The sequence below is a fragment of the Canis lupus genome, chromosome 1 (assembly GCF_048164855.1).
Source record: "Canis lupus baileyi chromosome 1, mCanLup2.hap1, whole genome shotgun sequence".
Lineage (NCBI taxonomy): Eukaryota > Metazoa > Chordata > Mammalia > Carnivora > Canidae > Canis > Canis lupus.
In genome coordinates, this window is record NC_132838.1 from 1,842,823 (window position 1) to 1,862,312 (window position 19,490).

Below are 19,490 nucleotides of genomic sequence, written 5' to 3' on the forward strand. Positions count from 1 at the left end.
ATCAGTCTGTCTTTAAAAGCCATCTTACAACAAGAGACTCATCAGTTGGCACGAGGTCGGCTGGCCCCAGGTCCCAGAGGGCTGCCACACACGCGGAAGGCAGCACTCTCCTGCCCCGCTCCCCCACCCCGTTCTTCTGATGCCAGGTCTCTCCCTAGCCCAGCGCCGCATCCTGCTTGTGGTTTTCTTCCCCGTCGACCCTCCCAGCACCTGACCTAGGGTCTGAGGAATCACGTCACTCAGGGGCCTCGTGGGGTCTGTCAGGTGAGAAGGTCAGTGCGGAGTTTCGGCATCCACTGCAGTCATGCGAGGACAGGCCACGATGAGGCTGGCCAGCTGTGGCTTCGAGGTGAGAGCGCTCAGGTCAGCCCCCACCTCGATGCCTTGTCGTATGGCCGTGGCGGCAGGGCCCCCGGGGATGCTCAGCACATGTCCACGTTAGGCTCTTCCCTCGTCCTGACTCATGGTGTCATCAGAGATGCCCCTCAGGCAGACCAAGCATCAGTGGGGCTTCCTAGGTAGTTCCCGGTTCTAACACCCAGCACCACTGACCAGCAGGCTGCAAGACTGAATTTTGAGAGCGAAGGCAAAATAAGAGTAAGAGTGCAAAGCCCTGGATCTGTGCAGTATTTGGGCTGGCATGCTGGGCCTATGCTCCTGGGAGTGACCTCCACCCACGGGAGTGTGCCCTGAGAATGCGTGGCTGGGCTGCACGTGGTCTGCACTGTGCTTTACCGGTCTCGTGGTGTCACCTTGGCCTCTGCAGGGGCTGAAAACGAAGGTTGGCCATGTGGGGGTCAACCTTGTCTACACAGTGACCCCCAATAAAAACCCTGAACGCCAAGGCTCAGGTGGGCTTGCTGAGTTGGCAGCATCTGACGTGTGTTGTCACATCACTGCTGGGAGAAGTGAGTGCTGTCCATACTACCCCCAGGGCAGGACCTGGTCCTCAGGGACCCCGGCCTATGCACCTCTTCCTCGGGTCCCACTAGTCCTTTTGTGATAACAACAGCTGTGCACGGTCCTGCTAGTGAAGAGCAAACTGGAAAAACGTCCTGCAGACCCCAAACCACAGTGCATGTCTCACACGAACTCTGTACCTACCAGGTGCAGAATGTGTGTCGGCCACGTGCCAGTGGATGCCCCCAGCTGAGCCTCCCTAGCCCCGGTCCAACCCGGCCAAGGCAGAGGAGGGAAAGGCCACATGTTGATGCCCAAATGTCACCTAACACTGCCTTGGGGAAAGAACACAAGAAAAAAACAACATTTTGGCTGCATTTGGGGTATTTCAGTGCTTTCTAAAATTAAGTAAAGCCCTCCAGGAAGGCACCATCTCTGGTCCTAGGAAGGATCCGAGTATCTGAACTGAGGCGAGGATGTTACATGCTACAGCACTGTAAGCAGGCAGGCCTTCCCACAGCCGTGAGGGCCCAGGGGGGCAGAAGTGTTCCCATGGCCCCAGGTTCCCAGGCAGGACAGGATGGACACCCCCAGCTGGCATCCATGGTGGCCTTCTGGGCAAGCCCCTGACCAGCAGCACTCGCAGCAGCTTTTTTCCTACTGCTCTTACCCTCCACGGCCCTGTTCTGTGTGGTTTATTTGCAGAACAGGAACATGTGTGGGCCGCCTTGCTCCTGAGCTGAGAAGCTGGGTCAGATGGTAGTCCAACACCCTATAGGGGAGCTGGTGTTAAACACTGAGTCACCGTGCAGCTCGAATTAGAACTCGAGTTCTGTGGCTTTCCAGCGTGTTACTAAGCTGCTGGTTTGCCAAGATCCTAAAACCACGCTATGGATAATCCAGTGCTGTGATTTAGAGCACCAGCAGTATGCTCTGAATCACAGCACCTACAGAGAGACACATGGTCGTCAACCCAAGGAGCACATCCAGAGGGCGCAAGCGAAGAATTCAGCAAGTCACTTCAGGTGGAGAAGGAAATACACACTGGACACACATTTTCTATAAAACTTCACTATAAACTGCAAATGACCCAGGACTCCCCAGGTGGGTTTTGAACATTCACACAGTAAAAGGGGACTTTTACTCTTTGACCATAAACTATGTCCTGCTGACACCTGCCCCATCACCATCTTGCCCCACCAGGCAGCTCAGCAGCCTATACTTGAGGACTACACCTCTTTATTATTTACTTTGTGTGTGCCTTTACGGCCTGCTCAGGCAGCAGCTCCTAACAGGACCAGTCTAGATGCTTATACCTGGCAGTGTTGCCATGCCAATTGCTTTTAATCATCATCATTTTGAGGATTAACTTCCTACATAATGCCAACCAGAGAAGAGTATAAAATTTTTCACAAGATAGATGCTATAATCACTGTTCTGATGCAAGTTGCTTAGTGGTGGGGAGAATTCTTTTGGATAATACAAAATCAAACATTTCTAGAACCAACCAAAAGGGATGGATGTGGACATGCAGCACTTTGTGGTAGGCTTCCTACCAACACACTCAGTACCTGTCCCCCGAGTCAGACACGCGGCTATGAGCTCATGGTAAAGCGTGAACAGGGTCTCATTCTGGTTTTGAGCTTTACCACCCCGACTCCGAGCACAGTGACCATGAAAGGAACTGGATCAGAATTCATACAAATTATCTGATGTAAAGCAGGAGTATTAAAAAAGGCTCCTAGAAATAACTTCTATCTAGGGATATTAAATGTAGAAATTAAAAATTTCAAACGCAGGGATCCCTGGGTGGCGCAGCGGTTTGGCGCCTGCCTTTGGCCCAGGGCGCGATCCTGGAGACCCGGGATCGAATCCCACGCCGGGCTCCCAGTGCATGGAGCCTGCTTCTCCCTCTGCCTGTGTCTCTGCCTCTCTCTCTCTCTCTCTCTCTCTCTGTGACTATCATAAATAAATAAAAATAAAAAAAAAAGTACATCTAAAAAAAATTTCAAAGGCATTGATAGTTTAACTATTTTCTTTCTAGACACTGAAGCAATTAAAACCTATATACCTTGCTAAAGCACGTTAGCTGTGCCTCCTGTGTACTGACCAGCATAGCTATAAAGCATGAGCGATTTGAGTGATGACAGCATGAACTCAGAGCTGTCAGGATCCCTCACTACTGGGACACAGACTGATGGAGGTGGTGTCCCCTGGAGGCTCTCTGCCACCCCCAGCTGTATCTCCTGCCTCCACCGCTCTGGAAGGCTCCACAGCTGGCCTGACATGCTACTGTCCTGGCTCCCTCCCACTCTCCCCTTTACACCTGCCTGTTCTCTCCACCGTGGCACTCACTCAGACCACCCCCCCCCATGCCTAGGGGTCTGCTGATCACCTCCCACACCCGAACCTGCAGCGGTTCTAGAACTCTGGTGGCTGAGGCCCCCGAGTGCACTGCGCTCACTGTAGTGTGCTCTGGAGCCAGCATGAACACTCCAAGAGGAGAGGACTAGTCTCTTCTCTAGAGTGGCTTCAAAGTGGAGACACGAGTGAAGGCGTCCACAGGACAGTCCTGACACCTGCTCACGGGTGGCTCCCTCCTGGGTGCCAGCACCAGGGGGCTGCGGTCTACGTCGCGTCTTCCTCCCCCTGTGAGTTACCAGCCCACCATGCAGCCAGTCCTCACCACACAAAAGGCCGGTCACCTGGAAGACGCACAAGGCCATAAACAGTACCTCTTCAGGTACTGAAGGGGTCAGTTCGGATCATTTGCCAATGTTTAAATTGGGTGGTGGTTCTCTCGTTACTGGGTTCTGAAACGTCTTCATGTATTTTGGTTTCCACGCGTTTATCAGACACCTATTTCACATATCCCACAGATCTGTGGTGCATCCACGTCTTCTCAAGAATGGGATTCTTCCCGTCAAGTCTAATTGATCAACTTCTTTTACAAACTGTGCCATGTGTGTCCCATGAAATCACTCTCTGACTCAAGCCTACAAAGATACTTTGCTTTTAGAAATTTTACACTTTTAGGTTTTTCATGTTTATAACCATTCTTTTAAAAAAGATTTTATTTATTTATTCATGAGAGATGCAGAGAGAGAGAGAGAGAGAGAGAGAGAGAGGGGCAGAGATATAGGCAGAGGGAGAAGCAGACTCCATGCAGGGAGCCCGATGCGGGACTCGATCCCAGGACCCCAGGATCACACCCTGAGCCAAAGGCAGACACTCAACCACTGAGCCACCTGGGTGTCCCTATGACCAATTTGAGTTAATTTTTGTACGTGGGGAGAGATTGGTTGAGGCTTTGTGTCCAACAGTCCCGTTGTTCTGGGCACTGTTTCTCCAAGAATCACCCCTGCTGCACTTCCCTGGCAACAGAAAGTCTTCTAGTCCGTGGGCCCGATGTGCCCTCACACTCAGGCCCTTGTGACCCCCTCCTTCACGGCCTCAGGGCTGATAGCACAAAAACCCTGTACATGTTTCATGAGATCAATCCTTAAGTATTTCATGTGCTTTTAGTGCATTATAAATGGCACGTTTAAAAAATCTCAATTTGTTAAGTGATCACTGCTAGTATATAAAAATACAAGTAGTTTTGGTATGTAGGCATTATAATGTACGATCTTGGTAAATTACCATTTTGTTCTAGTGGAGCCTCTGGGAATTTCTATGGAGAGAATCATACTCTCTACCCAAACAGTTTTACTTCTTCCTTTCCAACTTGTATGCCTTTTATTTCTTTTCGTGCATTAGCACCCTGGTGAGGAGCTGTGTGCGAAGAGAGGACACCACTGTCTGCTCCAAACATTAGAAGGAATTACCCACTGCTTCCTATGAAGTATCACAGAAACTACAGATTTTTCATAGATGCCCTTTTAGGCTGAACAGACCCTTTTACTCCTAGTTTACTGAGAGATTTTATCGGGAACAGATGTTGGATTTTTGCCAAGTGCTTTCCCCCCGAGGCTACTGCAGTGATCATACGGATCTCCCCCTGTAGTCTGTAGATAAATTTACGACTGTTGAACCCACCTTGCATTACTGGGGTATGCATCTGGTCAGGATGTATTACTGTTTTCATCTCTGCTTGGGCTCGAACTGCTCCCACTCTGAGATTTCTGTACCTATGCCCCTAAGTGATTTGGTTTGTAGTTCTCTGGTGATGCCTTTGTCTGATATTGATATCAGTTTAACAACAGACAAGCGTTTCTTCCCTTGCTGTATTTTATTTTTTTTAATTTTTTTTTTTATTTATTTATATGATAGGCACACAGTGAGAGAGAGAGGCAGAGACACAGGCAGAGGGAGAAGCAGGCTCCACGCACCGGGAGCCCGACGTGGGATTCGATCCCGGGTCTCCAGGATCGCGCCCTGGGCCAAAGGCAGGCGCCAAACCGCTGCGCCACCCAGGGATCCCTCCTTGCTGTATTTTAGAAGAGTGTGTACAGAATTGGTATTACATGTTTGGTTGAATTCACCTGAAGCCACCTGGACCTAGATAGATATGGGAAGTTGTGCAATTGCAAATCGTATTTCTTGTTTAGATACAGGGCCTAAGACTGCTTTGGGTGTTCCAATAATCATGAGAGAGCTGGCGGGGAGAGGGAGGTGGGGAATCACCAGCGAGTGCACAAACATACAGACCTGCTCTCCTTTGATGGGTAATGAAGGCCTAACATGGGTGAGTGGTTTCTAGGACTTGAGACTACAGACTCCTGGCACAGTGGTCTTCATAGGAGGTTCGTCTGTGCTGGTACAGTCTAATGTGAACACGTGTACCTACTTAAGTTATTAAGCAACATACACTGCAACCTTCACATTTAATCAAATTAACTGTTTTTAAAGCAGATTAGGAATAATGTAAGGAAATGGTAAAGAATGTTTAACTCTGTAGATTTAGTTTCAGTAGGTTTGAAGGAGATCTAGACATGGGAGGGTTTAAACTCCTCTGATGTTTCCGAAGGGGAGTCAGGGCAGACAATGACCTGAACAATGAATGAGGACACGACTTTCAGAAGTGGCTAAAAGATGGAGTGTAGGTAAAGCATTAATAACAGTGCTTTAAAGCATAGCTTTAAAGTTAAGTTGTTTTTGCTCACAGGACATATTTCTACTTAAGTTCATGATTAAATATTTTTATTGTAGCTCTGTGAATGGGACATCGTCTTCAATGTAGCAGGTTGTTACTGATATATAACAAAGTATGGATTTGTTTATTTTTATTAGGGTCTCCTGAAAGATGCTTCTTTGGTTGCCTAGATATACAGTCATGTCATGTCCAAGTGGTAATTTTATTCCCTTGTAATAACTATAATGATTTTTTTCTGACATACTGTCTGAAGAGAACATCCAGGACAGTACTAAATGACACTGGTGTTAGCAGACATCCTTGTTTTATTCTTCACTTGGGAACAACTGTAGAGTTTATCTCTACAGTGTGATGGCGAGTATTGATCTGAGACTAGTTTCACGGATCATGCTAAGGATGGACCTCTATTTTGCATTGACTATTATTACTGGAAATGGAGAAGGGGCTACTTTGTGTGTTCTGAGCAGGAATGGGTACTGAATCAGGTCAGATCATGACCTGACCCAAAGTCAAGAGTTGGATGCTTGACCAACTGAGCCACTCAGGTGCCTTGGTTTTAACAACTTTTTGAATTTCTTTTCTGGTTTATTCAGGTTTTATGTGTTTCTTTAGACTCCACTTTGCTAATTTATATTTTTCCTGAATATAGTTTTTTGATGAACTTTTCAAAAATATTAGTGTTTGGGCTGTTTAATACTCATGTAAGCATTTAGGCCTATGTGTGTTACACACCCCTCATGTGCATAATTCTGTGTGCACTTAGTTTTGCACTCACTGGTTTATATTAGGTTTCTATTTTTGCCAATAATTTCTGAATTTATTGCCTTCTCAACCATTACTTTTTTATTTTCCTAACTTCCTCTAATTTTCTTTTATCCTTCTGAATTTTTTAGTTGATGTGAGTTCATTATTCTCTTTCTTCTTATTGGTGAGCACAGCCTCTGGTTTGGTCTGCAAGGTGCTCCCGGGTATGTTCTCCAAGGGAAATGCAGTTTCATCTGCTGCCCTTGCCATGCTGCCAGTTGTGCCTGTGAGCTGGAGCATGAGCAGCTGCTGTTCAGTGTTTACATGGAAACAGCTTTGGATCTCTGGCCTCTCCGACCATGGCTTCTCTTAGGTCGTGTTCTCTGTACTAACAGGACATGCACACAAAGCTGCTGAGGGGTGGGGCAGACACTGTCAGGTTTTTGGCTCAGTATTTTTCTCAGGAGCAGGGAGCACACTGCCACCTGCCTCCCTCCCCATCAGTGAGGCTGCTCAGTCAGACAGAAGTGGGGTGCACATCTTTTCTTGTTCCCTGGGATGCTCTCAGTGACTGTGTGGGCCATCTAGCACCCCTCATCCTGTATCTGCTGCCTACAGAAAATGAAATTTTCTGGGTACTCAGGTATGAGTTCTTTAGCAAGAAAGTTTCCAGTTTTATTACTTGATTTGATCTGTTTAGGCAGTTTTGTCAGTATTTGAATAAAATGTGGGAAAAGTGGTTTATCAAATCCTTCTTGTGTGCTGCCATGTTCTTGTGGAAGCTGCTGCCTGATGTTATAACAGGATGTAATCTTGAGAGGTTTTTCTCTGAAATATAACGATAACTGCAAACTTAAAGTCTTAATATATTTCCTATGACTCTTTCTATGACTTCTGAGCCTTTAGAAATTTCTAATAATGTTAACTATTGACAATAACACAGAGGTAGAAAAAAATTAAAATGTGAATATAAAAAATATGTTTAAGAGGGAGCCTGGGCTAAATCTCCTCCACAGGCCACTCAGTAACACACAATCTTTGTCACAGGCAACTTATGTACACATTCACACTTCTCCAGGCTAAGTAACCAGGGGAGGAAGGTGTTCCAAAGGGTCCTGCCATAGGAGAGAAAATATAATATGAGGCAAGACCTTATCATTAGTCTTCCTCTGCAATTCCATTATTCAGAAACTTCTGTGCTATTACTATTTAAAAGCTTGGGAGAAATCTCTTTTATCATATTAGCAATTACATACACATACCTGCCAGCTACACTCAGGGATACATTTCTTACTATGCATTTTTTTTAAAGATTTAATTTATTTATTCATGAGAGAGAGAGAGAGAGAGACAGAGACAGACAGAGAAACAGAGAGGCAGAGACATAGGCAGAGGGAGCAGCAGGCTCCATGCAGGGAGCCTGACGTGGGACTCGATCCTAGGTCTCCAGCATCAGGCCCTGGGCTGAAGGTGGTTCTAAACCACTGAGCCACCCCAGCTGCCCTCTTACTATGCATTTTATAGATCATAACTTCATCACTGACTTGTCTTCATTTTCGACTGTGGTATTATCATCATTGTTATAGTTACCAGAATTATGAACATGAAATGCAATCTGATTGCCTGGAGAAACTGCCCATCAACGCTCATGGTAGGCTGTATGCACACATTCTCCACTGCTCCTGGGAAGAGGGCTTTCGTGGCTGACAAGGACCTGCCCCAACGGGTGCTAATGAACAGCACGATTAGGCCCACTTCCTTGGGCATGCACAATAAAGTGAGTGTGCAACTGGAGCCATCACATGCTTGAGAGCTTGCCTTGGTAAATCCAAAAGCAATGCCATTAAGGACATAATATTCTTCCATATTTAAATAATCCACTGTGGTTTGGCATAAATTTTAGTTGATCCTTGCAAATAAATGCCCAAGCGAGGAGCTGATATCTACAATAATATGTAAACAAAGAAGGTTCCTACATGAAAGGATGCAGCCACAGTGTAGAGAAGAATATTGCCAGTAAACAGCTAGTTCTCAGAAGTAAGGAGTCACTAAAAATCATGGCCAATCAGTCATTCTGGACCCAAGGAGGCTGGAGGTCCTCAAGGTCTGTGTCACCATGTGCCCACTAAGCTGGTGTCCACAATGATGGGTCATGACACTCGGGTCTTGGGTTTCTGTCACTGCAATGGACATACAACAACTGCAGGGGGATGGGTTTTCATTCTGTCCAGGAATTTCCAGGAACAGCTAATGTTTACTAAGCTGCAGTTTGCTATGCTGAGGCTGTAGAGATAAAGCAACAGGCAAGTGAAACTTTCTACTCTCTTAGAGAAAATGAAATATTGATCACTTATCATAAGAAACAGGGACAGGGCATCAGCAGGTTCCACGTGGTGAATACTAGATGAGGCACTGACACTTGAATACTACTACTGCTTGCCACACCTTAAAGCATCCCTGACACTCCATGAGGACACTTCATGGCAAGTATTTAATGACCGTACCTCATGGAACCTTTAAGGATTTAACATTAACTCCTCCAGAATTTCATTACTTGTATAAAACATTCCTTTGTGTATATCAGTAGGTAAGATAAGAGATCCTTTCTGTTTTCAGGAAAATGAAAATGAAGACCATTTAATGTTGTGAAGAATTGCAACTGTGATATTAGAACTCAGAAACAACATTCTACTAAATTACAGTATTTCTAAAGATGAAGAGGCCACAAGAGCCATAAACACGTAGGGATTATAAGAGCAGAGTGTTGATGCAGAATGTACAAAACCAGTGACGTCTCTGAAATGATAATGTTGCTTATTAACCATACATGTTGTGATAGGTCAAAGCTAGGGTCACACAGAAAACATCAATTGAGCCATTTCCCTGAATAAAGCTCCAGGGTGCAATATTCTAAGCACTTTATTCAATAAAAAATGCTTTTAAAACGGTGCTTTGGTGATTGGGAAGCATTGCCACCATCCGTCAACCTAACTGCAGCAAAGCTCAATAAGCTAAATAATGAACCATTTAGATTATTTTCCTTGGGCCTTAGGGATTTGCAAACATTGCATCAATAGAACTCTTTAAAAATTATGATGAACTCTATTTCTTCATTTTCAGATTTAAAATATGTGTCAGGGATTTTTTTTTTTAGGGTTATTTAATGGGCTGCTACTTTTAATCATTGTCCAATCTCCAAAGTAGAAAGAACTTTTAAACAAGGAAAAAATTTAATTACAAGATTAGCAGTTTCAATTTGGTTCTAGTAATCTTGGAATCGATGAGATCCCTCTCTATTTTGAATTCCTAATTTAAGATTTAAAAAGTGTTGGGGATCCCTGGGTGGCTCAGCAGTTTGGCGCCTGCCTTTGGCCCGGGTGGGATTCTGGAGTCCTGGGATCAAGTCCCACATCGGGCTCCCTGCATGGAGTCTGCTTCTCCTTCTGCCTGTGTCTCTGCCTCTCTCTCTCTTTCTCTCTGTCTCTCATGAATAAATAAATAAAATCTTAAAAAAAAAAAAGATTTAAAAAGTGTTATGACGTCTCTAAAAGCTTAAAGATGAAAAATCCCATGTATTTTCAATAAAAGTTGTATTTACTTTTGGTAGATAATAAGGTAAATATGTAATACAGTATTTTTACAACTTCCAATAAAATTTTTCTTGAGAAACATCTGTGGTCTCAGTTTCCCATGCTTAAGACTGGGGTATAATTCTTCTTCAATATATAATTGTATGAATTTCTGGAATATTATATAGAAAACAATGTGTTCAACCCTTTCTTTATATGAAAAGGAATGTGGTCCATTTCCTTCAAAGAGCAGTGACCAGGGGTAGACACTGGAATACTAAGATGGAAACTTACAGATCTTCTGAATCTTAGCTCTCTTAGTTTCTCCCTAAAGTTCCTATTACCAAATAAAAAGATTTGCTATACACACGATTCCAGAAGCCGCACTGAGTTTGCCTACAACAGATGTTTACATATTTATAGCTCAACACCATCTACTGAGTGGAATAGTGGTGCTCACAAAGTCACATCCACTGACCAGCAGACTCCCAACCAAGCACGCTTGGAGGAGACAGCGGAGCCCAGGGAGGTGGAGTTCGGCCTCCCCCTTCCCCCGTGCCCAGCACTCTCCTCCCTGTGACCAGCCAGCTACTCGCAGTTGCTCGACAACCTGCAACACTGTGGGGCTAGTCCCCGTCTTCACAGGCCGTGCCAACAGTCCTGGAAAGGGATGGGTGGCACTGTGACCCACACTAGACGAGAGTTCACCATCACAATGTCATCAGGTACCAAAAAGGGAAAGACCTTTCAAGCTACCAGAAGAGCCTGGTTAGGGCCTCCAGCTCTCTGGCTCCCACCTGAATGTCAAGGCTGATACTCCCAGAAGGTGGGTGATGTCAGTACCTCCCTGTAGCCCAGGCCTCAGGGGCCCTGATAGGACCTGCACACCTTGGGGGGGGGGGTCCCCTGGCTGAGACCCACACACTTTGGGGGGGTCCTGGCTGAGACCTGCACACTTGGGGGGCCCTGGCTGAGATCTGCACACCTTGAGGGGGCTCCTGGCTGAAACCTGCACACCTTGGGTGGGGGCCCTGGCTGAGATCGGCATACCCATAAAAGAAGACAAGTGTCTGAGGAGGCTGAGGAAGCACACAGTCTCTCCCTTCAAATACCTGTGGTGCCACACTGTGCCCAAAATGTGCCAGGGGGTGACCCAGACAAGCTGCTATGAAGGTGATGGTTCAGGATCAAACAGTCTTTGAGATCCTTCTTTCTCTTTAGCCTTTTTCATTCTTCTCAGTTTAACTCAAAAATTGCAAATAATAATAAAGTTATTATAAAAATGTCTAACAGTAGGGATACCTGGGTGGCTCAGCAGTAGAGCATCTGCCTTTGACTCAGGGCGTGACCCCTGCAGGAAGCCTGCTTCTCTCTCTGCCCGTAACTCTGCCTCTGTGTCTCTCGTGAATAAATAAAGCCTTAAAAAAAATGTCTAACAGTAAAATAACCATGTTTTAAAGGGTGAAAATTCCCTTAACTCTAGCCCTGAAGGACCCTAACCAGAAGAACATCCTGGGTGGGGCACAAGAGGTGTGGGGAGAAACTGGGGTGCATGGAAATGATTCCAGCACAGCAACCCCAATACTTCATGTCTGGGAGGTGCTCAGAGCGCCACGCAAGCTATGCAACCCACAGTGAGGCCAGGACGGCAGGTGTATGTGAGGCGGCTGTGGGGGGTGAAGGAGGTACAGGTCTGGGGAGAGAGATCAGGAGGGGTCTCCATGCCAGCGTTAAGAGGAGGCCAGGAGCCAGTGAAAGCAGTCTCAGCTTTCTACATTTAAAGAAAACTGAACTTCCATCTTTTGGGGTGTTTTTCACCACCTCTAAGCTCTTAGGTGAGTAACATGTCCTAATTTCTAAAGTAGCTTGTTCTGGTTATCATGTGATCATTTTCTGACTAAATCAATATGGAAATGCCTATGTTAACTAAATATTCAAAAATAAATTTGATTTTCAACAAATACAGCTGTGCCTAAAGCTTTGTAAAGTGCCTTGAATCTGCTACTGCACTTGGGATCTCTAGCTCCTGTTCTTAATCACAATGAAGTCAGAACTAGGTCACAGATCACATGTCCGTCTCTACTGGGTGGCCTGCAGGGGGCACTGTGGAGGGACACCCGCACACTAGTGCCCCACCTGGCTTGCAGCACACCCTGGGTGGGAAGACTTCCAGGCTCAGTGGTCGCAGCTGTGGGTGACTCTGCATTTCCAGAATGGAGAAGCCCCAGCCCCACACCAGGCCTGCCCCGCAGCTGGCATGTGTGGAACGAAGTGCGTGTACACAAGAAGGCACATATTTCAGAAAGAAACAAGAAAACAAAACTTGCAGTCCACCTGACACACAGGATTAAGGGAGCAGGTATCTCTACCTGCGGCTCCCTGGGGCAGGCCGACAAAGACTTGGCGCCTCTGGAACGAGACATGTCAGGATGGTCGCAAGCTGCTTTCAAGGAACAAATAGGCCCGCATGATGGGCAGCTCCCCTGCAGCAAAGCAGGTCACATGCCCCTGCGAGCTGGCCAGGGCTCTTCCATTTGGCACCCACAGCACCCATCTACCCAGTCCTCTCTCTGCCCTGGGTCACAAGCTGACTATAGGTATTACTCACATGACACTCTTCTTCATATTTCTGACTCACAGATTTATCTACTTGACTTCTTAAAAAACTTTAATAGCAGGGATGCTCTTGCCAGCGCTCTGGACTTTGTGGTGCATGTGACAGAAGCACCCAGCCCCTCTATGTTCTCGGTTTCATGCTGCGATTCTGAGCAGCAGCCTAAGGCCCCGGCCTCTCTGGCCTCACGGACGCGGGCATCCCAGGTTCCTGGCAGTGATGTCATTAGAATGGAAGGACTCTGCTCTTCTGAAATACTCTTTAACGAGAATCATCAGGCTCCTCTCCTTAAAACATTAGATCAGATTTTTTTTTTAAAACTGTGATTGAAGGTCCTTTTGTGGGGGAGTTATTATATAGTCCAATTTCATAGGGTATTTAAAGAAGTTTGTTTGCTTCTACTGTTTCTATGGTTGGTTGATTACAGAATCATCTCAAGAACCTTGAGTACAAAAGAGTGCATAAGAAAACTGTATTTAAAATATACTGGCTGAAAAATAGAATTGGAAAAATTAATTTAACAATGGCTTTTATCCATCTAAAAATTAAAAAAATGGGGGCACTTGTGTGGCTCAGTGGTTGAACGTCTCCCTTTGGCTCAGGGCATGATCCTGGGGTCCTGGGATCGAGTCCTACATTGGGCTCCCTGCATGGAGCCTGCTTCTCCCTCTGCTTGTGTCTCTGCCTCTCTCATGATAAATAAATAAAATCTTTAAAGAAAAAAATAAAAAAAATGGTGTAAGGTCAGAAATGACTGATTTACCACATTTAAGATTTTACTATTTCTGTCTCCTGAAAATTTTCAAAATGATCTACATCCGAATTCTCTTTTGAAATAGATATGCTATAGCTAAAGTCTGGAAAAAAAAAAAAAAAAGCTAGAAATGTAACATGCGAGCCAGACGATTCATGTGGAGCTAAGAGAAAACCAGACGATAAGGGAGGGACAGTCCAAGCTTCAGCAGCTTTATTAAGATCTAACTTGGTCACAAGTCAGTTTATGAAATCAGTAAAACTCTGATTATTCTCATGTGTTTTCCAGTAACTAACTCTTAGACTTTCTAGGCTACGGGGACACACCAGGACCAAATGCAGAGACCTGGAAGAGCCGCTGTGTGCCCTCACAGCCTGGAGCTAAGCACCGTTAGAAACGGTTAGAGAGCTCCCCTTGTACTCACCCCCGTAAAGAACTGATTTTCACGCCTTCTGATGGCCAGTTTGTACTGAGATCCTCTAAGAAGCCCCGACTGACCTCATCAGGACTGGCAGCCTGGTAGGTGCGGTTTCCGTCACTGAAGTCCTGGTCCGCCTCGGTGTACTCGGCCTCCCCAGTCATGCCAGCTCGAGGCTCATACACAGGGGTCACGTTGTGGCACAGTGCAATGGCCTTCACGGCTTCATGGACACGACTGCTAACACTTTTTCTAACTTTAGGAGCTGAAGATTGGGCTTTTCTAGGTAGCGTTGAACTGGTATTGTTTCCGCTAGCTTGAGACTGCATCTGCTAAAATATGGAAGGTCACAAGATTAAGTGATAATGTAGTCGACATTGGAATTATCAGCATATATTATTCTTATAAGCTAGTTAGCTAGGAATAATAAAAGTAGCTTGATTTTATTCCAATCCTCTCTTACATATCAGCTGTTAGTATAAATGACCTTTTCGTGCTTCTGCTGTCAGCGCGTTGACATTTCCTGGTTGTCACATATACCAAAATCTTTGTTATAATACTTAAAGTCTGAGAGTTTCTGTTTACTAGATTCACTTGATCTATGGCATTGGCTTGCTAAGTCCTTAATAACTCACGTTTACTCTCCTTGTAAAGACGGGTAAGTTAGAGAACCACCTAGAACTGCATACTCCTAAGTGCTCTGGGTTTTTGTTATAAACTGCTGTACCTAAAGTGGAATAAAGTGAAAAGCAGGAGAAAATATTATGAATATTTCTTTAACCCAACAGAGGAATCCAGCTTGTGACAGCCCCTGAATTAGAGTCTGGTTTGGTGCCTAGCAATGACCACTGCGATCTGAGGGAAACTGACCCCTATGCGTCCTCTCTCAACATCATGAGCTCCTGACGTGACTCCTTGGGTCACTGTTTGGGTGACTCTCCCCACGCTGGGCTGTGTTGGAGGGCGCTCACCTCCCCAACCCCACAGCACCACAGTCCCTCCTCGGCTACCTCCACAGCCACTCGTAACAGCCCTCCTGAGAAAGCAAGGCTCTCGCTGTTGGACGGGGCGTGCAGAGCCACTGAACCATGACTATGCTGCCCGTCAAATTACAGGGCTGTCTAATGAAGGGTTTGCCTATGCAGCTCGGCAGCTGGCAGCGCCTTTCCCCCAGCACTCTGACTCCATTTGCATGCTGCTCCTGCGGCAGTGTTACAGGAACACAGGACGTGGCTGACTCCCCTTATGACTTATGTTATGTTTATTGATGGCTGTATAATTTAATTTCACACAAATGCCATTAAAGATTATGCCCTCCACCACCAAATGCTTCCGGTGGAGAAACAGAATCAGATTATGAAAGATCTGTGTTCTATTACAGTGCACCTGGTAGACTATTATCATCTTAATAAAAAGACAGAATCTAAGGGATACAATCAGTTTTACATAAAAAGTACTGTCTAAGCAGCCAACCAACAGATAGCTTAAGAAAAAGATTTTTAAAAGACCTCTTACATGGAAATAAGTAGTAAATATTTGCTGTTTTTGCACAGTGACTCATCCTTTTTGCTTTTAATTTTTCTAGTAAAATAGCTTATTTGGAGCTTTTAAAATCATATTCATGGATAATGTAAATTTATTTTTTTTATAGAACAGATTTTACCTGGTACTGTTTCCACCCAGAGTAGATTACCAGGACAAGGGAAGCCTTATTTTTTCTCTTTTTAAGATTTTCCATCTGTTAACAAATGTTCTGGGTTTAGTCTGTATTGAACTGAGCCACATCCAACTTAAGAAAGGGCTTGGTTTTAAGTGTGTGTGTGTGTGCACGTATGTGTGCTTGTTACATACGATAAATATGCACATTCAATATTTTTCATTTGATGGCATCTTGAAAAGTAAAGTATATGCCATTCTGGTAAATATTAGAGAAGAGAAGGTTTTCACAAACTGAATGCAGGGCAGACAGTGCACTTGAATCTGGTCTGAGCAGAAACTGCTCAGGGAGTGTGCAGTTCGGCCCGTCTGTGGAAGTCAAGTCAGAAGTGTGACAGTCAATACACGCAGTCTATGGCTTCCGTGGGCACCACCGCTAGATGGCCCTTGGAAGCCCTGTGGCGGCAGTGGTCTGTGGACACGGGAGCTGCCTCTGCCCTGGGGCGTGGGTGATGTGCACTTTTGCACCTGTTACATGTTGGCCGGTTAGTATATGGGTGACCAAACCCTACCACAGAGCAGCAGACAAGCAGAGAGGCAGCTTAGGGAAGTGATGGCTGGCCCCTAATTCAGACCACATCCTGGTGCGTGAGCATCTTAGATGCCCTGGGGTAGCGAGGTTTGGTTACACAGAATGAATGCAACATAAATGCTACCTAGGGAACTGTGGGAACTAAAATGAACTCATAAATGCTATGGGAACTGTGTGGCCTAAAATGAACTCTGCAGGGTGGCCTACGTCTGCCAGCCCCATGCTCATGCTCTGTGCACACACATGGCCTCGTGGGCCCAATGCCAGGACCCTCTTGGGCCACAGACGTACTTGCAGAGGGCACTGCCTACAACATCTCTGGCAAACGCTATGGCTGGGCTTCACCCTCCCAGGAAGGCAGTAATTTCTGCTCCTGCAACCTCAGAGACCTCCTGAAGTTCCAGAGAAAAGATAATACTTAGGATATGCTCCTTCCCAGTACCAAGGAATCCTTATCTAATCCAGATACAGACAACATATTTGCAGATGAAATAATGTAACATTTGAGCTTCACTTCACAATGATATGGTGAAGAAGGGCTTCAGATGGAATTAGGTCCGCTACCCACAGATACCTGCTGGGGCAGAGTGAGAGGGACACCAGTGCTCATGGTACCATGTGTCTACTTCTGTTCATTGAAAAGAAAAAAAAAGTGAAAGTCTTATTAATTATGAAGAAACACAGAAGCATTGGTAAGAAACACGTGATGCAACATTGTACTTACTAGTCTTAAAAATACTACCTATGCCGAATTAATTCTTTTTTCACTAGGAGAAATATTTAATACGAATAAATGACTTAAGGTCGCTATACCTTCTATTATTTTTACAATACAGAAATGCTTATTTAAAATTAGTCTAAAAACTGCTTCTTGATTTATCAATTGGAACTGAGTGTTTTGAAACATTCAAAGACATCTGTCGATTTCCAGATTTGCAGATGCAATAGGCTGGCTCCTGGGCGCCAGGCAGCTCCCCTGCGTAAGTAAATGCACTCACCTGTGAGTATGGGTTCCTGAGGTGGTTCTGGATCTCGTCCATTGTGTCTGCTCCGTAGGACACGGTCCCCAGGTGCAGCCGCTTAAACACCATCTCGTTCTGGGTGAGGGTTCCTGTGACAAAGATCAGTCCAGAGAGGAAGCGAGCTCATCAACATGACCAGGGCTCCCATCCCGCACACTGACATCCGTGGGCCGAGACCCCTCAGCAGGGAGAACGCTCTGCTATGTAATCCAGCATCTAGGAATGTCCTTCCCTGCTGAGCACAAGCATCCCTCCCTGTTCCCTCCGGAAGGCCGTGCAATGATGTGAAGGGCTCTAGCTACCTGAACAAAGTGGGGCCTCTGCCTATCAGTTCAGATGTGTTTGGTACAAATAGAACTTCTGCCTGTTCTAAGACAGGCAGGAAACTGGAAAACAGTCACATCTTTGTAATTATCCTCTAGAACACTGCCTGAGAAAGACATCAACTAGTCCCAAATTAGCATGCTTACCAGTTTTTTTAAAAACCCAGTTTTGAAAAATTAAGTATTTTTCATTGAATAGAAACCGATGCATTTAACCCTTAGCATCCGTTCGCATCACTGGAGCAACAGAAAAGCCCATGAAGAGGAAGGCACTTTCTCTCTAGCTGCCTGGTGGTCAGGGCTCGCCCCTGGGGCTGCAGGTCCATGGGGGCCAGGCACTCCCAGGTGCTTGAGCACGACCAAGTGCTGCACTCCTAGTGGGTAGGGAAAGCAGTTTAAGGGAGGAGCACATGCAGGCCCATTTTAGGAGATGTCTTGTGTCTGCCTTCTTACCAGAGAGAGACACAGCCAAGTACAGTGAATGATATTATGGAACACAGTGAGAGGTTAACATTATTTCAAAAATGGTGAATTTCATTAAAAGTAACACATAAATTCACAATTGCACATCCTCTCGATTCTGGAAACCCCAAACACTGCGTATGTATAACACTTAATATAAAAATGTTCACACAATGTGCACATGTAATTGCTGCTTACCAGGTTTTAGAAAAATAAAGCCACCCAGGAAGTGTGAACACCTGTGGGTATGGACGTCATGTAGTTGCCCCTGGGCTTTTCTGCACCTACTTCAAAGCTCACAGAGGGATCACCCACTGACCGAAATAGTTATAAATGTGGAAATGAACAATCATATCCCCAATCAGTTATGGTAAAAGTTGGGCTTTCTAAGCATGGCTATAAGACATCCATAAAATATCAACTAATTTTTGCTTTCTTTGGTATATGTGACATTGGAGATATAATACAAAGTGTTTTCACATCTACCCATGACTCCATTCACATTAGTGTTCAAAACAAAATAGCACATCTGACTCAGAACTCCCACTAGGACATGTAGGCTACGTTAACATAAAGGAAAATCTGTATTTCACATCGCTGTTTTAGAGATTTTGATTAACCTTCTTACAAGAATGGATATGATACATACATCAGGGTCTCATAAGTTTCAAAGACTAGCTATTTTTAATGTTTTATAAATTTTGCTTTTTTGAAAATTCTATTTAGTCCTTTAATACTTTGAATAGCACCTAAGTTTCCTGAAATCAAAATTACATGAGAAGTATAGTTTGAAAGGGTTTTCTGGTTATGTCATCCTCATTAAACACAGAATTATTTAAAATAGTAGGTTATATTAAATAATTAATTAAAAATAATTCAACCTCCAAATGAAGTAAGTTCTACAGATTGTTTACATCAAAAATTTGAGATTAAAATGACAGTTGTATTATAGAAGATAATGAAACTATATTAATTCCTATTAGAATAAGCACCAAGCTCACCTCTATTACTTGTTCCCAAGTGAGCAGTTCTCTGAAAAATTATTTATTATATTAATAAAAATATTTATCAGATTGACATAATTAGAGAATTTCCTTTCTCTTCTGATACACACTGAATGTGAGGCATTCTAATTTATGGCAGGTTGTGGTAATGAGGCAGTTTATAATTACGACTACAATAAATGATAATACTTCCTTCAATCTGACTTTGATTACTAATGATTTTTTATGTGTAACAAAAATAAGAATACTACACCTGCACAGCTCCTACCAAAGGTAAACTATTATTTCTTTAGGTGTGTAAACCACTGGATACAAGTAACAAAAGAGCCTAAGTAAA

At 44.7% G+C, this 19,490-nt stretch overlaps 1 protein-coding gene across 9 annotated transcripts in view; it reads right to left on the reverse strand.

Moving 5' to 3' along the window:
- The window catches only part of ATP9B (ATPase phospholipid transporting 9B (putative)), a 237,325-nt gene that overhangs the window by 31,352 nt on the left and 186,483 nt on the right, over positions 1 to 19,490 (reverse strand). For 8 of the 9 annotated variants that reach the window (XM_072817398.1, XM_072817319.1, XM_072817557.1 and 5 more), the window contains 2 exons: positions 17,341 to 17,453; positions 14,175 to 14,426 (listed from right to left, as the gene is read on the reverse strand). In XM_072817398.1, the coding sequence (XP_072673499.1) occupies positions 14,175 to 14,426; positions 17,341 to 17,453 (365 nt within the window). The remainder of the gene's footprint in view (positions 1 to 14,174; positions 14,427 to 17,340; positions 17,454 to 19,490) is intronic. The other variant, XM_072817242.1, reaches the window with a different exon arrangement.